General features: G+C 36.1%; 1 protein-coding gene across 1 annotated transcript; it reads right to left on the bottom strand.

The window, feature by feature from the left end:
- Positions 1–2,764: 2,764 nt before the first annotated feature.
- got1 (glutamic-oxaloacetic transaminase 1, soluble) lies at positions 2,765–16,352 on the bottom strand. The gene is made up of 9 exons (XM_084092605.1): positions 16,110–16,352; positions 13,203–13,384; positions 12,292–12,415; positions 11,989–12,101; positions 11,179–11,283; positions 6,931–7,081; positions 6,673–6,838; positions 4,215–4,357; positions 2,765–4,004 (listed from the first exon to the last, which is right to left on the bottom strand). The coding sequence occupies exons 1-9, from the start codon at positions 16,216–16,218 to the stop codon at positions 3,865–3,867; spliced, it is 1,233 nt and encodes a 410-aa protein (XP_083948731.1). The 5' UTR covers positions 16,219–16,352; the 3' UTR covers positions 2,765–3,864.
- Positions 16,353–24,668: the final 8,316 nt, after the last annotated feature.

Below are 24,668 nucleotides of genomic sequence, written 5' to 3'. Positions count from 1 at the left end.
TCCAATTTCTCTCAACATGGGGACTGGAGAGGTGTCAGTCGGTAAAAACAAAGTAACTTGCGTTGCTTGTTTGAAAAAGTAGCTCAGATTATTTTTTCTTCTTCTTTTTTTTTTTTTATACATTTAAATGTAATGCATTACTTTACTGATTACTTGAAAAATGGGAATTTGATTACATAACTCATGTTAATTGTAATGCATTACCCCAAACACGTGAGTGTACGTGAGTGTAAAGAAACTTTGTTGAGGTCTGACATTCTATGGGTTTGACTGCAGGGCTATTTCAGGATAACCTTTCCTGGTTGTTATTTTGAGGCAGAACACATTCTTTGAATATGCTTATCATGGAGCTAATGCCACTTGATCATTCAGAATCTATGGCCCAACTGTCAGAAGTGTGATTTGTGCCTGTAAAATGGCAGATTCCTAAACTTTTGATCCCCAAACTTATATGGTTACAGATTTGTAAAGAACCAAAACTTATAGTTTCTTAAGTCAACCCTGTCACAGCAAGTTTAAAATGGGCATGTTTATAATTTGAATAGATAATAATTGTAGAAAAAGACTGTAAGAAATACTTATACTTACTTATACTTAATACTTATATACAGTTGTAATTGAAATTATTCAACCCCCATTGCAAATCAGGTTTATTGGTGAAATTTACACTTTCAGGTGTTTGCAATGAACAAATCAAACAAAAGCAATTGAAATAGCTCAACACAACGAATTAAGTGGTTTCCCCAAATTCAACTGAAAATGCAACTTTAAATGACTCAAAATTATTCAACCCCTTCATGGAAAGCATCTTTAGTACTTAGTAGAACACCCTTTTGCTGTTATGACCTGCTGCAAACAAGATGTATAACTGACACCAGCTTCTGGCAGCGTTTCTGAGGAATCGTTAGCCCGTTCCTCATGAGCAATGGCCTCCAGTTCTGTAATATTCTTGGGTTTGCGTGCTGCAACCGCCTTCTTAAAATCCCACCAGAGATTTTCTATGGGGTTCAAGTCAGGTGACTGTGATGGCCACTGTAGAATCTTCCAGGACTTCTTCTGCGACCAAGCCTTGGTGGAATTTGAGGTATGCTTGGGATCATTGGGTCTCATTCACTCATTCACATGCGTACGCACAAATTTGAGCGTGAAATGTGCGTTCGAACGATTTTAAGAACAAATCACGATTCAACAAAATTTCGTAATAGAATTTATTCTAAATTTACTAAAGAATAGAGGAACAACTGAAACCACACGTGAAAAGCACTTAGTCTAGTCTATATGGCCTTATAATCGTGTTAAGAAGTTATATTTTAGCTATGTAATCCATAAAATGATATAATAAAAGTATTAAATAATAGAATTTAATTTCATCTTAAATATATTCCATCATATACTACAGTTTAAGAGTAAGGAAAGCTGCATTATTTATCTGAATAATGCAGATAGCGTATAGCAGTACAGCCGGCTAATGAGAGGTCTGTAAAAAAAGTCTTTATTTTGAGAACTGGTGAGAATGACACACTTTGAAATGCTCGAGAATTGGACTAAGGCACGTCTGCAAACAAGTTTGACCAGCATGACAATGGCTGTAAGGAAAGCCCTTATATGGAGATGGTTTGGGCATGTTTTATGCAAATTGATAACCTTGTGCACGTGACCATTCATTTAGAATACTCCAAATTCACTAACATCAGAAAGATGTTAAGAACAAGTTTATGTGCGCACAAACCTATTGTGAATTAGGCAAAGATTTTTTTTTTTTGTGAGAAGTTCTCCTGATATATGCATTGTCCTGTTTGAAGGTCCAATGACACCCAAGTTTCAGCTTCCTCACTGATGACATGACGTTTTAGGATTTCCAGATACTTCAATGAATCCATCTTGCCTTCCACATGCTGCAGGTTTCCAGTGCCAGAGGATGTAAAGCAGCCCCAGAGCATCATCGAGCCACCACCATGCTTAACTGTAGGCAGAATGTTCTTTTCAGCATATGCTTCATTCTTCTTCCTCCAGACCATAGGGTTATATAGTTGATCCATAGGGCCAAAAAGTTCCAGTTTTGTTTAATCGCTTCACAGAACAGAACTTCTGTGGCTTATTTATATGATTTTGAGCACTTTTCTTGTGCTTTTGGGTCAGTAGTGGTGCATGTCTTCGAGTTCTGTCATGACTTTACAGTGAAAGCTGAAACCTCAGTGCCTGTTGCCACCAAGTCTTACTGAAGGTCTTTTGATGTTTTTTCTGAATCTGCCTTCTCAGAAATCTGGTTGTAGCCATTGATAGCTTCCTTTATCTGCCCCGTCCAGGTAGTGTAACCACTATTCCTTTAACTGTGAACTTGTGCACTATGCTTTCAACGGTGTCTCTAGGAACATTTTGTACCTTCTCTATCTTTTTGTATCCTGTTTCTTTTGTGAAGTGCGATGATATCTTCTCTTCTCTTCTCTTCGACCATATTTCTAACATGCAGTCAAACGTGATACTCACCAAACCTAGCCACTTGAGATATTTCATAAGTCTTTGATTAGTTGCATCAGGTCTGCTTGAGACAACTTTTTTGCAGATTTGTGCTGTTGTGAGGGATTCGACTTTTGAGACTACAGAAGTTTGGGGAAAACACTATTTCAATTCCTTTTGTTTGATTTGTTCATTGCAAACTGCTGAAAGTCTGTAAATTTTGCCAATAAACCTGATTTGCAATGGGAGTTGAATAATTTCGATTACAACTGTATACTTGTGCTAATAAAACATGTAAGACAACATGTTCATTCATCATCTTCATTTATTTCAATGCACTTTGAATAGTCGATTTGTGCTCAAAGAGCTTTTATACTCCTAGAGGTTTGATCTTACAAGACTAAGCTGGGTGGGAGTACTTGGACTAATGACACAATCATTCAATAAACAGCACTGTCTTGCACAAATGAGCCTGAACACAGCAGTGAAAGTGATGGATCAGAATCAGCAGATTTAAAAAACATAAGACAATAAAGTGCAAAAGAATGCCTGGGGTCTTCACAACCCAGAAGTTCATGAAAAAATATCATCAAAGACGAAAAGTTTAAAAGAATATTAAACCCCCAAATCACTTTTCTGTATTAATTCACTCCCCCTCAGCTGTCAGAGACTCAATATGCCAGAATGCACTTATTCACACAGAACACAATACCAGGTTTGTCAGTTACAATACGTTTAAAAGTGAATCACAAAAAGTTGATTTAAAGGTAAAATGTTGCTTCAAACCATTTCAAGTGCATCAGGTGACAAACAAATCACACTGGAATTAACAGTGAATCTAATGCCCCCAGTCATTCAAGTTCTAGAGTCGAGTCGTCTCTGTGTGCAAGTTTCTCAATGTATACAGACACATAAAACTTGAAACATGCACATTGTCCTTCATTTGAGCACTCAATACACTGAAAGGTTCAGAAATGTGATAATAAAAATCAACAAGTTAAGATAGGGCTAGTTCTTAAGATCTTTCCCCTTCAACTTTATATAACTGATTCAGTGACACTAAGCTGTGTGAATTTAATGTGAAAGATCACAAAAACATTCAAGATGGAACTTCAGGTCAATGAAATCCAAAGACGTTTGGTTGACTGTAACTCTACCACAAAGTGATTATTCATACAAACAAGATTATTTGAAATATTCACTACAGAGAATATTTAGGAGAAGGAAATGTATATCTTCTGGGACCGATTCAACACCTTATAATTACAAGTTAAAACAGGATGTCGAAATGCTGATGAGTAAATTAGACCAGGAAAAGCTGAGGAAAAGCAGTATGTGTGTGTGTCTGTGTGCGTCTATGTTCATGTGGACACACACACACACAAACAGGAAGTGTGGTAAAGGTGCTTATTGGACTGATGTGACGGCCTCATGAATGGACTCGGCCACATAGTCGATGTTCTTGGAGGTGAGGCCACACATGTTGATGCGACCGCTCGCCATTAGATAAATATGCTTCTCTTTTATCATGTACTCCACCTGCTTAGCTGTAAAACAGAACATTTTGAAATGGCTTAGTGATGTGAATTAGAAAAGCATACAATTAATTAGATAAAATATCAAGTGGCAAATACAAACAAATTATGGCTTTTCTAAGTAGTGACACTTACTCTCAAAAAAATAACTGCGTAATCCCAATGGATGGAAATTTTGTATGAAATTCAAATACAGAAATCTTAGGTAAAGGAGGTGCTTACGATTGAGTCCTGTGAAGCTGAACATGCCGATCTGTTCAGTGATGTGCTCCCAGGTTCCTGGAGTTCCTAGTGCTTTTAGTTTTTCTTTCAGCTGAGCACGCATCAACAGGACCCTGTCTGCCATAGTCTTTACATTGTCCTTCCTGTTGGAAGATAGAAAATGCCAAAAGAATAATCACATCATACACTGACCTTCAATTCATATCAATACATTAATATAACTCTGTAAGCTTTGACACCTCTCGCGGTTCAAACAAACAGGGCTGAGGAACAAACTCAAGCTCTTCTGACATTTCTCTTTACAAATTCTCGTTTTAGACTTGTAAATCAATGCATATGGCCGTCTGCTGGAAGCTAGTTATTTATTTCAGTTGATAAAGTTTTAAATATGGATATTTTTCTTACACGAATGCATCGCTTCGCTTCAGAAGGCCTTTATTAACCCCTCAGAGCTGTGTGGAGCACTTTAATCATCGATGGATGCACTTTTATGGACTTCAAAACATAAACGGCCATTCACTGCCATTATAAAACTTGGAAGAGCCAGGACGTTTTTTAATATAACTCTGATTGTATTTGTCTGAAAGAAGAATGTCATATACACCTATGGGTGGCTTCTGGGTGAGTTAATCATGGGATAATTTTCATTTTTGGGCGAACTATCCCTTTAAATGTTACATGCAAAATTCACAAACACTACCATTCAAAAGTTTAGGGTCGGTACGTTTTTAAAAAGAAGTCTCTTATGCTCACCAAGATTGCATTAATTTGATCAAAAATACAGTAAAAACAGTTAAACTGTTAAATTATTATTACAATTTAAAAGAACTGTTTTCTATTTTAAAATGTAATTTATTCCTGTGATGGCAAAGCTGAATTTTCAGCATCATTACAGCATCAGCATCATGAGTCTTCAGTGTCACAGAAATGACACAGCGTCTTCAGAAATCATTCTGATATGCTGATTTTCTGCTCAAGAAACATTTCTTATTATTATCAATGTTGAAAACAATTGTGCTGCTTGATATTTTTGTGGAAACTGTGAGGATGCCTCGTCAGGATTCTTTGATGAATAGAAAGAAGAAAAAATGTATTTGAGATAAAAATCGTCTGTAAAATTATTAATTTCTTTCAAAAGCAATAAAATCTTTTGAATGGTATTGTATACAGGTCTTACATGCAGTGCTGGTCAGAATTATTTGCCCCCTTGGTAAATATGATGAAAGATGGCTGTAAAAAAAAATCTTTTGATATTTTATTTAAAAAGAAAATAGCAAAAATCTAAACTTTCATTGAAGTAAAATAATTGAAAGTAAAAAAATAAAATAAAAAATAAAAAATCACATTATGAAATAAATGTTTTTCTCCAAAACACATTGTGAACAATTATTTGCCCCTTTTATTAAATACTTTTTGCAACCTCCTTTTTCCAAGATAACATCTCTGAGTCTTCTTTTATAATGCCTGATGAGTTTGGAGAATAACGACAAGAGATCAGAGACCATTCCTCCATACAGAATCTCTCCAGATCCTTCAGATTCCCAGATCCATGTTGGCGCTGCTCTTCAGTTCAGCCAACTCATTTTCTATAGGGTTCAGGTCAGGGACTGGGATGGCCATTGCAGATGCTTGGTTTTGTGCTCAGTGACCCATTTTTGTTTTGATATTTGTTTTTGGATCACTGTCCTGTTGGAAGATCCAAACATGGCCCATTATAAGATTTCTTATAACATCTTAAGTGTTTGCTGCCAAAAAAGCTAATTTTTTTGTTTCATCTGACCATAGAACCCGTCCCATTTGAAGTTCCAGTAGTGTCGGTTACTTTTCAAACGTTCTATGGACAGATTAAAAAGAGCTTTTTGGCAGCAAACACTTAATATGGGTTTGGTTCATACAGGGATAAAAAAAAGTACCCCATGTGTAAAATGAAATACTGTGCTGTATCTTTAATGCTGTGGGCCTAATTTTCTGCCAGAGGTCCTGGACATCTTGTTCAGTTCCTGACCTGAACCCTATAGAAAATGAGTTGACTGAACTGAAGAGAAGCGCCAACATTGATCTGGGAATCTGAAGGATCTGGAGAGATTCTGTATATGGAGGAATGGTCTCTGATCTCTTGTCGTTATTCTCCAAACTCATCAGGCATTATAAAAGAAGACTCAGAGCAATTATCTTGCCAAAAGGAGATTGCAAAAAGGGTATCAATTGTGGCCAACGTGTTTTGGAGAAAAACATTTATTTCATAGTGATTTTCCCCCCACTTTCAATTCTTTTACTTCAATAAAAGGTTAGATTTTTGCATTGCGTTTAAATAAAATATCAAAAGGATAAACAATGCAGATTTATTTTTTTTACAGCCATATTTGATCATATTTACCAAGGGGGCAAATAATTCTGACCAGCACTGTACATATATTCTTTAAAATAACAAAACTAGATTCATTTGAATTGCATTTACCATTCAGCAAAAAGCTCAGGGGTGTTGAGTGTGATGGCAACCAGACGAGCTCCCTGGGACGGAGGATTGGACCAGGTTATCCGAACGATCTTCTCCATTTGAGACAGAACACGATTCAAATTGTCTTGGTCTTCAGCTACAACAGTCAGGTTCCCCACTCTCTCATCTGTGGAGTCAGGTTATTCTTTAAAATCAAATGGTTCCGGCATTAAAATGTAATCTGTAGCGAGGAATGTACAACCTGTTGGAATCACTTACTGTACAAGCCGAAGTTCTTTGAGAACGACTGGGCACAGAACAATTCAAAACCCTGTGACACAAAGTAGCGGATAGCCCAGGCATCTTTGTCTAAATTTCCTGAGGCAAAACCCTGATAGGCTGAATCAAAGAAGGCAAACAGATTCTTTCGCTGAAGAGAGAGGAGAGAGAAGAAAAAAAAGTTAGAAAACAAAGGGGAATTACAGCTCCAATGATGCAACTCTTCACATTCTTTGTCCTGTCTGACTCTACAATTTGTATATTATATTTTGGGTTTAGGTAATTATGCAATAGTTAACTCTGTATTCATCAAACCATCAAGAGTTTAAATTTGGACAACAGTAGGTTGTAATTGCAGGTTGTGCCTAAATGGCTTATTGCAATTAAGTTCCATTTCTGTATCATGTACTTCAATGTTCTAAACCCGTTGCATAAACTTAGCCTCTATGTTAAGACTGTTTCTTAAAGGGATAGCTCACCCTAAATTAAAAGTAAGTCATAATTTACTCACCCTGGTGTTGTTTTAATGAAGTATGCTCTTCTTTCTTTTATGGACCACAAAAGGGGATTAAAAAAAAAAAGAATTGCGCTCGTTCATATAATAGCAGTGAATAGCGACTAACGTCAAGCTTTTTAAAAAAAGATGTAAAAGTATCACAGAATGATCCCATGCAACGTGTTGCATATTCCAAGTGTTCGGGGGGTTTACGATATGACATTTTATGTATTATTTAATGAGTAGTAGTTGTAGTAATATTTGAGTTTAGCATCACCAGCTATTACACTGCAGAAACATATTAAACATTTAACAACATAATATCATAAATACAATTTAATGAAAACCAACATTTTAATACAATTCAACTTTAAAACAATTCAAACTAAAAAGAAGTACAATTCGATAAAAGATGTGCTTTTGCTAGAAGTTTTTCTGGATCCATAAATAAGTCCTTAAAAGTTTGTCCAGATAAAAAGCGGTGTCTCATAACATAAAAAATTGGGCAGTCCAAAAGTATGTTTTATAGACAAGATTAATGGTACTATAGTATTGACATTTTGGTGCTTCTTCACCTTTCAATAAATGCCCATGCGTCAGTCTGTCTAGTATGACCTATCTGACACCTTGTATATAAAACTTGGTCATGTCTTGATTTAAAAGGGTAGACACATCTTTTCCCAACCACAGAATTCATTTCAAATAATTTGTTATTTTGACGTAGCCTTTCATAGAAGACCAGCGGCCAAGGTCAGGATTTTTGTTAAATAATACATTACATATCATATCGTAAACCCCCAGAACACTTGGAATATACCAGCTTGATGCAGGTCGCTTTTTTTTATTTATTATTATTCTCCTTTTGTGTTCCATAAAATAAAGAAGAGCATAAGGCATTAGAACAACACCTGGGTGAGTAAATTATGATTTTCATTTTAGCGTGAAATATCCCTTTAAGAACTAGTTTGACCAACTAACAGTTAGATAAGAGGTAATCAATCTCAAATTAGATCGTTCTACCTTTTTATGTAACTGACTTTAAAAATGTAGGACCAGTCTTAAAGAAAAAAAAATATATATTTTTTTTGTTACATTTATATATATATAAAGCCGGTTATATAAAGTTACCTAAAGGCACCGGGGTGGCGGTGCCGCCGGCTTGGGCCCGTAATCGCTGCTCGCAGCTATATATATATATATATATATATATATATATATATATATGTATGTAACAAAAAAAATATATATATATACATTATATATTATGTAACAAAAATAAATAAATAAATAATATATATATATATATATATGTGTGTGTGTGTGTGTGTGTGTGTGTCGAGGAACGGGCAGAGATGAGCGGACGTTTTTTAGTTCATTCCTACTTCCATAGGAATTCATTGAAAACGCTCGCTCTGCACCATTATCCATGTCAGTGCGGACAAACATATTTACTTTCGTTTTTAAGTTAGCAATTCAAAAGCCCCCAGCGGTGTCACACGTTGATTAACCGGTGGTAAAATATTCCTCACTGTCACATACCTAGTATATTTTTATATAGATACAATAGGCCTACCTGACTTTGAACACAAGAGGGCAGTATAGCACTATGAATGACATAATTTATTTATTTTTTGGACTAAAAAAACATTCTGGATGTTTTTAAACTTAAACAATTATTAATTTGAAAAAAAAAAAAGAATAAAATGGGTTTAGTTCTGATATTTGTATAATTTTATATAGAAATAAATGGTGTATAATTACATTTTTAGAAGATAGGAGGTTTTTAGTGTTTCCATTTTTGACATTACTTTAATCCCTCGCCATAGCAAAACCGTTTGAGATATTTATTATCTGTTTACAATTTAGCATCTTTAATGTATTTTCATCATGTTGAAAAAGTTTGGTGGGAATAAAATAAACCACTTAAGAGGAGTGGGTAAAAATTCAGAGGCTGATTTTGCAAAGAAATCCACATTCAAACCAAAATATCTGACTTCCTGATGCTCGGAGCTAATGACTGTAAATTAGAAAATTGTCCGGCTCGATGAGACCAATATGTGTACTTATTTTTGTGACTGTACATAAAATTAGCCCCCTCACTTTTGTCAAAAGCATTTAGAAAGTGACACTTCCTGCTGCCAGTTGGTGGCGCTATAACTTTGACTCACAATAGTTACATACATGTGATCGGCCTCTTACCATGAACACACTGCTGAAGTTTCATCAAGATCAGTTAATGTATGCAGAATTTATAACACTTCGTTTTTATCTTTTCTCACCATAAATTCGTTTCCTCGCCACGGCCAAACCGTACGAGATATCAAAAATCCATCCGCAATTTAGCACCCTCAATGTCTTGACTTTATGCTGACCGAGTTTGGTGGCAATTGAAAGAATTGCCTAGAAGAATTATTTCAAATACCAGAGCAAGCGTTCTCCAAACAACCCATAATAGCCGACTTCCTGTTGGGCTGGCGTAAAACTTGACCTAGGGAAAGTTGTTCGGCCCGATGAGATCTGTACGTGTACTGAGTTTCATATTAATTCATGCAAGCGTGTTTGATCTATGGACCAAGTTTTCAGACCCCGTTCAAGGGTGAAAAATCCCCCCCCCACTCCTCACACACACAGAGACAGAGAGAGAGAGGGAGAGAAAATTCTCCAGAAAAATCCACATTCAAACCAAAATATCTGACTTCCTGTTGGTCGGTGCTAATAACTGTAAATTGGAAAGCTGTCCGGCTTGATGAGAACAATATACATACCAAGTTTTGTTGCTGTAGATGAATCTAACCCCCCACTTTTCGTCAAAAGGTGGCGCTACTAAGCCATTCCACCACGCCCATTTCTGAAACTTTGCACATGTCTACTGGCTAATAAATGTGATGTGTCTGTCGTTGCATGTTTCATGCAATTTCAAGCATGCTAAGAGTCTCAAAAGCATCAAAAAATAATATTAAAGTTCGATGCGTTGCCATGGCAACAGTATCTAAGATATCAATAATCCTTTCACAGGTCTACATCTGCCGTGTGTCTACATTATACACATAAAGTTTTAAGCAAATCGGGTAAAAATAAGAGGGTGATTTCAAAGCATTTTGAAAGTGACAAACTTCCTGCAGCCAGTTGGTGGCGCTATAACTTTGACTCACAATAGTCACATCCATGTGATCGGTCTCTTACAACGAACACACTGCGGAAGTTTCATCAAGATCAGATAATGTATGCAGAAGTTATAACACACTTCCTGTGTCCCATTATTCGCCATTAATTTGTTTCCTCGCCACGGCCAAACCGTTCGAGATATCAAAAATCTGTTCGCAAGAATTCATCCTCAATGTCTTGACTTCATTCACACCGAGTTTGGTGGCGATCGGATGAATTCCCTAGGAGGAGTATTTCACATTCCATTGTATGCGTTTTCCAAACAACGTATAATAACCGACTTCCTGTTGGGCTTTTGTAAAACTTAGAGCACGAAAGTTGTTCGGCCCGATGAGATCTATATGTGTACTGAGTTTCATATTATTACATGCAAGCGTGTTTGATTTATGGACCAAGTTTTCGGACACCATTCCAGGGGGCGCTGTCGAGCCCCCCTGCCACGCCCGGGTACCAGCTTCAGTCCGGCCCTGATGGCCGCAGGTTCTGATGTGTGTGCAAAAATTTTTCGTACGACTAGTATAAGCAGTTTATGCAACTGGCCACTGGTGTCACAGTCAGATGATGTGGGGTTATTGTGATGGTCTCACCTTCATGACATCAGCGATCTGCTTCCATTGGTCCTGGGTCGGGTCTGTACCGGTGGGGTTGTGAGCGCAGGCATGCAGCACAAAGATGGAGTGATCAGGAGCGCTCTGGCAGGACAGACATGTTTTCAATTACACATTATATAGCAAATATTTATTTTCAAACTGATCAGTTTTCCTTGTAAAGAAATCATAATACACTACAGTTTGGGCTCAGTACGATTTTTTGTAATGTTTTTGAACATATATTCTTTATCAAGGCTGCATTTATTTGATCAAATATACAGTAAAAACAGTATTTCAGTATGTTTTCTATTTTAATATATCTGTGATGGCAGGATGGCAGTCTTCAGTGTCACATGATCCTTCAGAAATCATTCTAATTTGCTGCTCAAGTACATTTCTTATTATTATCAAAGTTGAAAACAATATTTTGTGCTGCTAAATATTTTAATAAAGGATTCTTTGATGAATAAAAAGTTCCAAATACCACATTCATTTCAAACTGAACTTTGTAACAAATGTAAAAGTCTTTACTGTCACTTTTGATCAATTTAACGTATCCTTGCTGAATAAAAATATAAATTTCTTTCAAAAAATATATATAGAAAATCTGAAGTACTGGCCTGATATGAGCCCAGCAGAAAATACAAATCTGTCACGCTCAAGTTTGATGACAGTGGTAAATGGCAAAAGGCACTTCTTTCTGCACATATTCCAAGGTTTTTAGATATCTTATCAATTACTGATAAATAAGTAACTATAAAGTGCTTGTTTTGTGTAAGAAAATGGAATTTCAAAATCACTACTCACCTCCAGGTCACCCAGAAAACCTGTCAGATCAAGTCCACGCTTCCCTGCATCCCAATATTTGTATGGACGGATGTCCTCAAATCCAGCGTTAGAGAAAACGGCATTGTGGTTCTCTAGAACGGAAGACCACAATCTGAACTGAACATGGAAGCTGGTTAAACATTTTTGGCACTTGAGACAACAACATATAAACACAAAGTTAATCATTGGACTCAAGGCCAGCATGAAATTAGTTATGCCAATTTATTATCGGAAAGACATTTATCACAGTATTTTCCATGTGTGATTAGGTCTCGTGCTCACCCCATGTGGGTGCAGACACATAAATGGGAGTTTTTGTGTTGTCAGTTCCATTGTACCAGCGGCGAAGAAACTCCGCTCCGATCTTTAGAGCGCCAGTACCACCCAAACATTGCACAGCTCCTACCTGCAATACAAAAACAACAGGAATCTCTACATTAGAATGATGCTAGTGCAAACAAGAAGAGAAATGTGTAACTTTTTGTCAAACTTGAATTGTGGGTGAATAAATATTTCTTTATTTTTTTCTCCACATACAGTAGTGGCCAAAAAAAGTGATGTCCTGAGGGAATTGGTTTGGGGATTTGTTTTTGATGACCCTACAAGTTCGATTAAACCCTCAAAATACGAGGAATATGAGGGAAGAACAAAAACCTAACCTTGGTTAAGGTATTTATCTGACAAAATGATATGGCAAAAAAGGGGTAACTTACAGCTACATATTTTATTTGACTTTTTGTTATTAATATTTTGTTGGCTCTCTCACTTGTTTTGCATGTGTTCATAAAGAGTGAAGATGTTCTTAGGCCGGATAACACTTTTGGCCACTTCTGTTCCAAAGTTTGTGGTCAGTAAGATTTTTTTTATACTTTAATTCAGCAAGGTTGCATTCAATTAATCACAAAATTTACATAAAGGTAATTTATAACGTATTTCGACTACATTCTGTTCTTTCGAACAGAAAAAAAAAGAAAAGAATGTATCATGGTTTCCACAAAAATATTAAGCAGCACAGCTGTTTTCAACATTGATGATCATAAGAAATGTTTCTTGAGCAGCAAATCAGCATATCAGAGTGATTTCTAGAGGATCATGTGACACTGAAGACTGGAGTAATGATGCTGAAAAATGGCTGCTGACACACAGTTATTAATACAGGTGGTCAAAACAGGATTTTTAGCGTCTCATCTGACCCGGTTGTCCTTGATGGCAGGACTGTCTTCACCCAGAGCGATCTTAGACGCACTGGAACGAAACTCTGGCAGGCCTAAAATGGGCAGGTACTCGTGGTTCAAACTATGGTCATCAGCGATCATCTTCTCCACTTTTCTCACCACGGGGAGAACCCAGGGCTGACATTCATCTGTCCTGTAGGCTAAAGAAGAAGCAGAGGAGGATTACAACCAGACCACTTCCAAACACAGAGGCAAACTTATGATTTGTACACAACCATTCAAACGGAGCTCAGCAAGTTTTCATTTTTTGAAAGAAATTAATACTTCTATCCAGCAATGATGCATTAAATTGATCAAAAGTGACAGTAAAGACATTTGTAATGTTACAAAAGATTTTTTAACTTTTAGGTTCATTAAAGAATCTTGAAAACAAAAATATTTCAACATTGATATTTTATATAACAGTATTTACATTTTTAAATATATTAAAATAGAATGGGTATTTCAAATTGTAATATTATTTCACAATATTGCTGTTTTTACTTTTTTTTTTTTTAAATGCAACCTTAAATAAAACCTAAATGCAAAAAAAAAAAAAAAAAAAAAAAAAAAAAGAAGTTGTAAAAATCTTACTAAGGCAAATTATTGAACGATAGTGTACATTACAGCACCCTAAGTTTCACTGAATTGCTTTCTAATCAATATTTGTCATGCGTAATTGTTCCTTTTTATCAGGGGTGCCCGATCAGGATTTATCTGTGAACTTTTACCCAAGAGCAAAATGAGCTTATTCAACATAAACGTGTACTGCTCATGTCCTGATGCAATTCTTGATTTACAAATCCTACACAAGTATAGAACAAAACTTATCCAAATAAATTCTGTTCTGTACATAAACTGGGGAAGTTTTAGAATTAAAGACTGTGAAGCAGAGCATTAATTTCACTTAAGTGGCATATCTGAATGTATCACATATTAGATCAATGAGCAATTTGTGCCACATATCAAGGTTTAGTAGCAGTCTTTAAAAAAAAAAAAGATGAGAAATACTGAATTTTTTTTGTCACCGTCTGCAGAAGTATGACAAGAAATAGTCACACACTGCAAATCAGTGTTCTGGGTTGCTCAAGAGGGATAATCATTTCAGTCTGAGGAAGGACTAGGACAGGAGAAGCTGTTCAAAAACGGTCCACACAATCATGACTCAGGGATTTTTAGAGGTGACTTTTCATCCTTTGCTCGTCTTTAATCTGTCCCAGAACCTCAGGAGTCGTGGTGTCGGCAGGACGTCAGGAAAAGCAGAAGATAAAGATAATCCTCCGAGGTCAAGCTCTCTAACCGGGATCAGGAATAACTACACAGTAGATGACACACATGATGACTGCTTCTACACAATAATACTGTTGACATTACACAATCTATTCACCCCCGGCTAACATGGCATTGGTTGTTTTCATTGGAGATCAGTCACATAGTCAGCGACCAATGAAAACGACCAATGCCGGAAGAGTAACTTTATCCCTTAATATATTTAGAAACCCTAGATGCCTCTGGACCTGCATGCAATGATTTGGGTTTAATGTTAGATCACTGTAGCCTACATGTCATGATATGCCTTTAGTTTAATGTGTCAAAACTTTTAATGAAATTTTTCCATATTTTAGAATAATAAAATAAATTTAATTTTACATCTATACTAGTCTACAAAACTATTTCAAGAATTTAAGCTTTAACATCAAGATTGTGAGAAACACAAATTAAGTGTGTCCAAAGGTTTGACATGTGGCATTTAAAAAATATATACATAATTAGTAAATATAATTCCATATCAGATCTGTGTGCATTATTGCCTACTGTATAACATGATATTCTTGTAGTTAAACATAATAGTTTAAAGGGAATGGTTCACCCAAAAATTAAAATTCTGTTATTAATAAGGCTACTCACCCTCATATTGTTCTAAACCAGTAAGACTTTTGTTCATCTTCAAAACCACAAATAAAGATATTTTTGTTGAAATCTGAGATTTCTGTCCCTCCATTGACAGATATGCAACTACAACTTTGACAGTTCAAAACATTCATAAAGACATAGTAAAACTAATCCATATGAATTGAACGGTTTAGTCCAAATTTTCTGAAGAGACGGTCGCTTTATGATGAACAGACTGAATTTAGGCTTTTATTCACATATAAACATTGTTTAGTGAACATAAACAGAAGCTCAACCGAACCTTCTTGACGCGCGAGAACAAACCTCTTGCTCAAGTTCAAACCCTCTGCGTAACAAACAAGAATGAACCTCATTGGTTCTTGCGGAAGCTCAAAAGTGACTCGTAACACACAAGAATGAACCTCATTGGTTCTCGCACGTCAAGCGAACATGCTTGAGCTTCCATTCCTACAATTGATGAATGTTTATGTGAATAAAAGCCTAAATTCAATCTGTTCATAATATAAAGCGATTGTGTCTCTTGAGAAACTTTTGGACTAAACCGCTCAATTAATTTGGACTGAAACAAAAGTCTTACGGGTTTGGAACGACATGAGGGTGAGTAAGAAATGACAGAATTTTCATTTTTGGGTGAACTATCCCTTTAATATCATATAATCGCGTATGGAAAATCTCATGTTACTGATGCCTCCAGAAAACAGCTGATCTGTGATCACGTGCTATGTCTATCAACATCATATAATTATAAAAAAAAAAAAAAAAAACATTATTTCATCTTAATTCAGAACGAGACAGATCTACATTAACTGATGCCGAAAGATGTGTTCAGGTCTTATTATTTATTAGGCCTATTGCTGTCACAGAGAGAGAATAACTGTTTGTGCATGGGCGGAGAATGCAAAAATATACACACATTGACATTCATGTAAACTCTGATGTAAGTGTGTGTTTATTAAAAAGCGCATCTCTCACCTCCGACTCCCAGATTCACCTTGCTGGGGTTCTGATCTTCACGGAAATCTGCTGACAGTTTAAACACTGCGACAGGAGCAGCCAGCGGGACTTCACCAAATATCGACATGATATTGTGTTAATATTTCTGTAAATTACGAGCGTAGAGAGTGTGGAGAGTAATACGCAAGTACCGCTGGATTGAAGTGCGGTGTGATGGAGAATGACTGACTTTAACCTTCAGATTTGGGATTTGGGCAATGGAGGCCAGGCGTGTCTAAACTAACCAATAGAAATCAGAAGCTCATGTTTGACTCGAAGATTACCCAATCAACTTCTAGTACAGGAAGGTCAAGCCTTTACGTCATCAAAGAACGCGCTCGATAACACTGCGGGGACCAATGAGAACTCAAACATGCAAGAGTGACGTGCCTTCTGACCAATAGTAAAGCAGAGAGGACGGAACACGTTAGATTCAATAGGCATCGTTCTTTTCATTCACACCCACACAGTTAGCCTATCGGAGTTCCATAAATTAGTTATCTGCAACATATCAGAGAATGTCTAATATGGCGAGAAGTTTCACTCTCACTACACTTCCGGCTTCTGAACTGGTTGCAGTTCCACTCTGATTCCATATGAGGGCGCTCACAGGACGAGTGCAGAATGAATGGAGGTCAATGGAGCTATACCAATAAAAATCCACTTTTCTCAGGATATAATTTTTTGTTTAGTAATTTGAATGTTGTATTCGAAAGGAGATGCAAAGAAATTACACATTGCTGGGTGTTAGATTTTTTAGAGTCACTTATTTGCTTTAAAAAGTCTTTCAAAATGTCAATGACGTCAGAATGCTGACGTCATTAGCAGAATGCTAGCGTGTTATGGGCAACAACAACTCAACCTGTAAGAAATCAAAACGACATAAGTACTCGTTCATTCAACTTTCGACCTAAAACCCATGTTGAACTTGCAAAATCTACAATCAGATCTGAGATTTCTCAACGGCAATCGGGTGAAAGAGACAAATTTAGCCGTCTAGCCCCATAGACTCCCATTCATTTTGCACTCATGGCGAGCGCCCCCAGTGGAACTCTGGTGGTACTACAACCAAAATTCGGTACAATAGGGCTTAATAGGGAGTGGGCAGGCTCTCCGTAGACGGGCTCTGAACATATTTAAAATTGTGTAATTTATGACTTTTATCTGATTTTATATATAAATTGTACACATAACTTCCTGCTTACTTCAGTCATGATAGTTGTAGCCTTGTAGGCCTACTCTGTAGTCTTCCACCTTAGATATCAATCAAAAACATTTGATATTGCTATCAAATTACAACATGATCATTTTATATTAAAGGGATAGTTCACCCAAAAATTAAAATTCTGTTATTATTCTTGCCACTATGGCCTTATAGCACTATTTGGAGCAAATTAGCTGTTTCCCCTGGGTCCTAAAGACAGTTATGTTTAGTATGCATTCAGATACACGTGTAGACATTATCAAATAATTTTTTGGTAAAGTTTTAGCATTTCTAGTTTACATTTTGAGCATTTTTTTTTTTTTTTTTTATGTGTACTGAAGCATTCTTTGCACTCCATTCATTCTCCTGTGTTACACAGCAGGTTTGAGCTTCAGCAAGAACCAATGAGGTTCATTCTCTTGTGTTACTCAGCACATTTGAGCTTCTGCAAGAACCAATGAGGTTCATTCTCTTGTGTTACTCAGCACATTTGAGCTTCTGCCAGAGGTTTGTTAACTGTTATGGCTTGGTTCGTTTGGTTGAGCTTCTGTTTATGTTCTCTCATTAATGTTATGTGAATAAAAGTCTAAATTCAATCTGTTCATAAAGTGATCGAGTCTCTTCAGAAAATTTTAACTAGACCCCTCAATTCATATGGATTAGTTTTAGAATCTCTTAATGAACTATTAATTGTTAACATTAATTAACATTAATTGTGTTAATTAATTAATTTATTTTTATGGAGAGATATACTTTACATTACTTCTGAGTTATTTTTGCTTGTTTGTTCTATTTTTGGCCCTTTCACACCATTTATTTATATTGAATAAAGATTTACATTGAAACTTTTCCAGAAATGCAAAAACTAAACTTAAACTTTTAAGGCTTTCCAAATTTATGCAAATGTATTATTTTATTTTATTACCTATTTATTTTATGTATTTATTCTATACATGTTTTATTTATTTATTGTGTTGTACTTGTGCAAATACAAATAAAGTTAGATGTTTTAGAAGAAGAAAAAAATGTCATGTCTTTAAGAGACCACAAGGTGGTGGTCTAAGCTTTTGCTACTGTTCTCCAAGTAAACACATGAGTTTTGTGTTCCACTCTAATGGAATCATAATTCAAGGCCAAAGAGGGAAAAGGGAAACATGAGCTGCTCTGCCATGGTATTTATATCATGAAGGTCTTTAAGTATGTTCAGACAACACATAGTGTAATGTTCATTATCTTACAACTTTTTCGTTATTTCTTTCCTTAATTGCCCATCATAATAATACTTATTTTTTAAATTTAGCTTAACATTAGGGTTAAAAGAGTTAAAAAGAGTTAAAAATATTAATCTCTTTTTTTTCTCTCTCTCTCTTTTTTTGTTTTTGATTATGTGCTTTTAAAATAAATTACATTTTCAGATGTTGGAAAGCCACTCCAGGCAAAAATCTTAAAAATCTACATTTTTGTCAGCTTAAGAGATTGTGCTTGTATTTTCCTGACCTGCTATTAGCAAAATACATGAACCCGAAAAAGATATGTAACTGCAATCTCCCTCTTAGAGAGAGTGGCAGCACCATCAGATAACTTATCAACCTCAAATCATCTGCACAAGTCAAACCTGTATTTCAAGACTGTTTCATGTGAGAAATTAGCAAATTATTTAAATACCCTGCAAAATCACAGGAATTATATTAATCATTATCGTAAATGTGGAAAGTGGATTTTTTTCCCTGATACTAAACTCTTTAAAAATAAAAGTTCCAATTTTCACCACACAACACTGTAGAAGAACCATTTTTTGTTCTCCAAAGAATTTTTTTTCTTGGTATAATTTTTTTTCCCCCCACTATCACTCTTAAAAATAAAGGTTTTTTATTGGCATGTTCCATCAAGAATACTACAGTATAGGGAAGCATTCGATTTCGGACGATATTCAGCGATATTGGTAAGTTCATGGTTTTTACATACATTTCCACAATATTTAAGATCCTTAATTAAACATTAAAAAGCTCAAGAAAATACAGAACATTTTATGTAAAATTACAGCAATTTTTTTTTATTTTGAATAAAAGAAAATTACTGTAATTTTATGTGTTGGTTATTTTCTGTCATTTTACGGTTTTTTTCAGCACCCCAGCTGCCGGAATATTACCGTTTTTTAAGGGGGGTTTAAAAATGTAAAAAATTACTGTAATTTTAGTCTACATGTTGGTTATTTTCCGGTTTTTTACGGGGATTTTTTTTTACAGCGAAAAACAAAAACAAGTCGAAAAACAAGTCCCCGGATGACCTACTTCCGCCGAGATTCTGAAGTGTGTATTCGATGGACACTTTACTACCACATGTTTTTCGAATAGCCTACTATCGCTGCGTCCAAAATCCCGACGGCTATGTTAAAAAAAAAAAGGGAGCCTATGCAAAGTCCAAATAGATAGTCCGAACTATGTGTCAAACAGTAAAAATAACCCTGAAAACAGTAGCCTATGTGACAAAAGAAGTGTCCAAATCCATAGGCTACTCATAGTAGGCAAAAAGTACTACTACTTACTACTTCCGCCGAGATTCTGAAGTGTGTATTCGATGGACACTTTAGCATCTTTCCCATGAGGCCACGGGAGAGGATTTATATGAATGGCAGTGATGCGACGCTGGTAGGTCACATGATAATGACAGCATGATGAATGTAGTCTATATAGTCACATTCATAATATATAGAACATAATTTGTAGCTGTTGTGAAGTTATTCAAAATTAGTAGGTTACCTACTCAAGGGAGTATGCGATTTTGGACGCAGCCATAAAACAGTAGGCGAAAAGTGGATGACCTACTTCTACTGATAATAACAACATGGCAGATGTACAGTAGAACATCCGGATTACATTCATACTACACACACTCACTAGATAGAACATACTTTTTAACGGCCGTGAAGTAAGTTCAAATTCAAATGTAGTACCTACCCAGACAGTACGTGATTTCGGACGCAGAACATACTATTCTTTTGGCGTAGGCATACTGTTTTTTGCTATGTAGGGAAGTATCCGATTTCCGAGAGACTTCTGCATTATATTATATGCATAATGCTCATGGCAAATAGATATAAGATAATACAGATAATGATTTAGGATAAGATTACATACCAATATCTCTCAGTTTTCTGTTGGGTAAACCAACCTGTCATGGATCTATAAGCCCCCACAACCCCTAGGAGATATGGAGGAGTAACTTCTGCACCTGCAGAATGCCCTCCATCCATCTCACTGTCTCTCTCAACCCCATGCAAAAGATGTTTGCATTCTTTGCCGGTCAGTAAGCGTATCTTACCTGTGTGTTAACTGTCAGCTTTGTAATTATGGGATTTGAAGCTTCCAGCACAAGGTTTGTTGGCCTAGGGACAGAGAGAGAGAGAAAGTGGCTGAGAGCACAGAAGCAATGACACAAGTGCCTTCTGGGGAATCGTTTGCAGTTTCAGTCAGCTAATACCATATCAAAGAACATGCATTAGAGACCCGACAAATATGAAAACATTAGAAGTTTGGAATAACACCAACAAACATCTGAAATACTGAATTAACACATGATCAGCTTCATTCTGATGGACTCCATAAAAACAAAAAAAACATACACGACACAGCGTTCAAAGGTAGAATTTGAGAAGTCTTCCTGACTTCAAAACCATGCATGGACCATGACGGGAAGTCAGCCACTCATACCAAACATGTACACAGAGCGACATTCCAGCGCAGGACCTTCTCGTGTTGTTCACGTGTTACATTAGCCTCCCTGCTAAGGGTCAGCGCACCTCGCTGAGAGACGGCCTTTTCGAGACTCCATGTCGGTTATTTTGTTTTCTGTTGCCGGTTTCGTCAATTCTGTTTGATGGACTTGACTGAAAGACCACCATGTTTTTCCTTCACTGCATTCTGAGTTTTGAGGACCTGAGACGTTCCTATTAAAAAAGAGCAAAAGAGAGCAGCTATAGGTGGAGCTCAGTAAGTAGGCCAGGTTAAATATCATGAGTCATTCTTTAAAAAGAGAGAGTGAATAGAAGAAAGAGGGGTAGAAAAAATGTTGCAGGAGATCCAGAGTGGGCATGTTACGAGAGACATGTTGGTAAGAGATACGGTGTAGTTGGAGAAATGGACTAAAATGTCCAACGACATATTTCATCTGACAGCACCGAAACTCTTTGTATCTCAATGTATTATCAAGGCAACAAATGTAATAGGATGTTTCTTTAACTACGGCCATGTTTGGCCTCATGGCTATTTTAGTGCGCGCGCACACACACACACACACACACACACTGTCCAAACAGTATATCCCCTAAACCTACCCATCACAGAAAACTTTCTGCATTTTTACATTTTCAAAAACATTACATACTGATTTATAAGCTGTTTTCCTCATGGGGACCAAAAAATTTCCCCACAAGGACAAGGATTTTCCATATTGCTATCTTTGTGGGGATTTTGTCCCCATAACGTAGGGTTTAACAGGTCCACACACACACACACACACACACACACGTTACTTAGCTATCTAAATAGGAACTCTTCATAGACGTTATGGTTTTTATACTGTACAAACTGTACATTACAACTAACAAGTGTACATTGTACACTGTACATTACTAACAACTAACCCTACTCCTAAACCTACCCATCACACAAAACTTTCTGCATTTTTACATTAAAAAAAAAAACTTTATTTACTTTATTTTTATACCAGATTTACAAATGAGGACACCCCTAAAGGGACGTTTTGGAGATTTTGTCAGGTTCTGGTCATTTCTTGGTACAAATTTGGCCCCAAAATATAGTAAAGTAGGCACACACACACACACACACACACACACACACATACACACAAACACACACACACACACACACACACACACACACCTACACACGCACACCTACACACACACACACACACCTACACACACACAAACACAAACACACACACACACACGCACACATACACACATTCATCTGTTTATTTAATTTACTAACATGATCTGAAACAATTCGACCATGCACATCAACGTAATGGGATGTTTATTCAATTACGGGCAATGTTTTAGCATACATACATAGACTATATACTTTACTTTATTTTTATACCAGATTTACAAATGAGGATGCCCCTAAAGGGAAGTTTTGGAGATTTTGTCAGGTTCTGGTCATTTCTTGGTACAAATTTGGCCCCAAAATATAGTGAAGTAGGTACACACACACAAACACACCTACACACACATACACACACACACACACACACACACACACACACACACACATTCATTTGTTTATTTTACTAACATGTTTGATCTGAAACAATTCGACCATGCACATCAACGTAATGGGATGTTTATTCAATTACGGGCAATGTTTTAGCATATACATACATAGGCTATATATAAAATATATCTATTTATATATATTTTATTTTAAGTAACATAATTTATTTATTTAGATAGACAGACTCTTGTTAAGGGTAATTTCCTAACTATCATGTCTCCTAAATGCACACAATTAAACCATATTTTCTTTTTTAATGCATATTTTGAATCTCAATTTGAAACTATGCAGAATATCATATTCTGTTTATAAGTGATATTTATCTTGATTTTTCTTCTTTTTAATATGCTCAGATATCTTGCTCACTCTATTTGGTAACCAAGTATATACCAACGTATACAAAAAATATATAAAAAAGTATATAAAAACTGTTACTGGGGCAAATTTGTTGTATGTGGTGGAAACGATACTAGCCTACAACTGTGGGACATCTGTGTAAATATTTATAAAATAAATTATATTACAAATTATTTGTTTATTTGTTTAGCTTTAGCCCACTTTAGCTCATCATAGCTTTAAATGTTATTGAATTAATACGTATATGATACGTTTTTATAGATTACATTGAAACTCTGGTTTGGGACAAGAGTAAAAAATACTAGGCACTTGAAAAGCATTATCTAGCCATTGTAAATGTGATCTTCATTAAACAAAAATAAAAGTTGTCAAAATCTACGATTAATCAACCCTCGGGACATAAATATTGAAGAAATAACCATCAACTGAAGAATCAACCAAATCAGAACTAATCTGAACCCTGAGAAAAGGTGTCCTCCTCAGTGTCAATGCTGGTTACGGCCCTATATGTCAATATGAATAAAAGTATGATGCATAAGTGCTGTTAAGTGCGATTAAAGTGTCATTACTCATTGAAAGACTAATCCATTACAGTTCTGTACAAACAGACCAAGTCACACCCTATTTATTGAAGGCCGAACACATTTACTTGTATGACTTTCATTGTAACAAAACACAGATATGTGTACGCTTGTCCACACACACTGAACAGATGTTCCTTTTCTTCCAATTGTGACCTCGACTACTTTTCGATCTGACCGTTTTAAACAATGGGAGGAAGTGCAACCTCATGTCTACAAGTCTGCTGCCACCAATTGGTTTACGTCTTATTGAAAAGAACAAATAAACATACACGAAAGGACCGTACAAACATTGTCTTAATTCATACTTCACCACAAACATGTCATAATGTCAGCAGAAACCCAACTGATACATGCAACTGTCCACAATTCGCCTTTATTTACTTCAGTCACCAGATTTAGAGAACGCCGGGATTGAAACACAACAAACTGTGTCCTTTTGCCATGATAGAGGTTGTGAAATCACACAATTATGCTGGTTTGAATTAGTTCTGACAAATGTTTAATCATAAATATTTGCAAAGCAAATTTGACTACTTGATTAAGAAACCAAATCTATTATGGTCTCGGAGATTATAAATGTAGCACCCTAATACTTCTGATTATTCAGCAATAAATAGTAAAGTCTCGGCAGTGAAAGAGATCCATCGCAATCACAGCGCCCGACAACTTGGAAGATTGCAAGTTCCTACATGTCTGCTGTGAATACTTCTGGGATCTCCTCTTTTCGTCCTTCATGCTGTCAGTTTTTTCTTAAGAAGCCAAGCAAATATAGACGTTCAAGGGAATAAATCTGATATATACTTTTTGACTTTAATATGTTGAGTAATTACAAATGTGATCTTCATTAAACAAAAAGAAGTCGAGACATAAACCTTGAAGAAATAACCATCAGTTGAAAAATCAACCAGATCTGAACGCTGGGAAGAGGCGTCCTCCCACATGCCGCCTTCTCTTTTTGTCCTTCACACGGTCATAATGCCATTTCTTTCAGAAGCCAAACAAATATAGACATTAGAGGTTTTGAATGTGATCTTAACAAGTCTTTTCGACTTTATTGAGACATTGATATGTAAACAATTTCTGAATGTACACTAAA

Source organism: Abramis brama (genome assembly GCF_963993115.1).
Source record: "Abramis brama genome assembly, chromosome: 19".
NCBI lineage: Eukaryota > Metazoa > Chordata > Actinopteri > Cypriniformes > Leuciscidae > Abramis > Abramis brama.
The sequence above is the reverse complement of the archived record's forward strand: the minus strand, read 5'-3'. Positions and strand labels throughout refer to the sequence as shown.

Coding starts and splice junctions, on each gene's coding strand:
- got1 (XM_084092605.1), bottom strand. CDS start 16,218: ATGTCGATATTTGGTGAAGTCCCGCTGGCTGCTCCTGTCGCAGTGTTT. Junction 12,416..13,202: donor CTGCCATCAAGGACAACCGG/GTCAGATGAGAC, acceptor TTTGTATTGCAG/GTAGGAGCTGTGCAATGTTT. Junction 11,284..11,988: donor GTTTTCTGGGTGACCTGGAG/GTGAGTAGTGAT, acceptor CTGTCCTGCCAG/AGCGCTCCTGATCACTCCAT.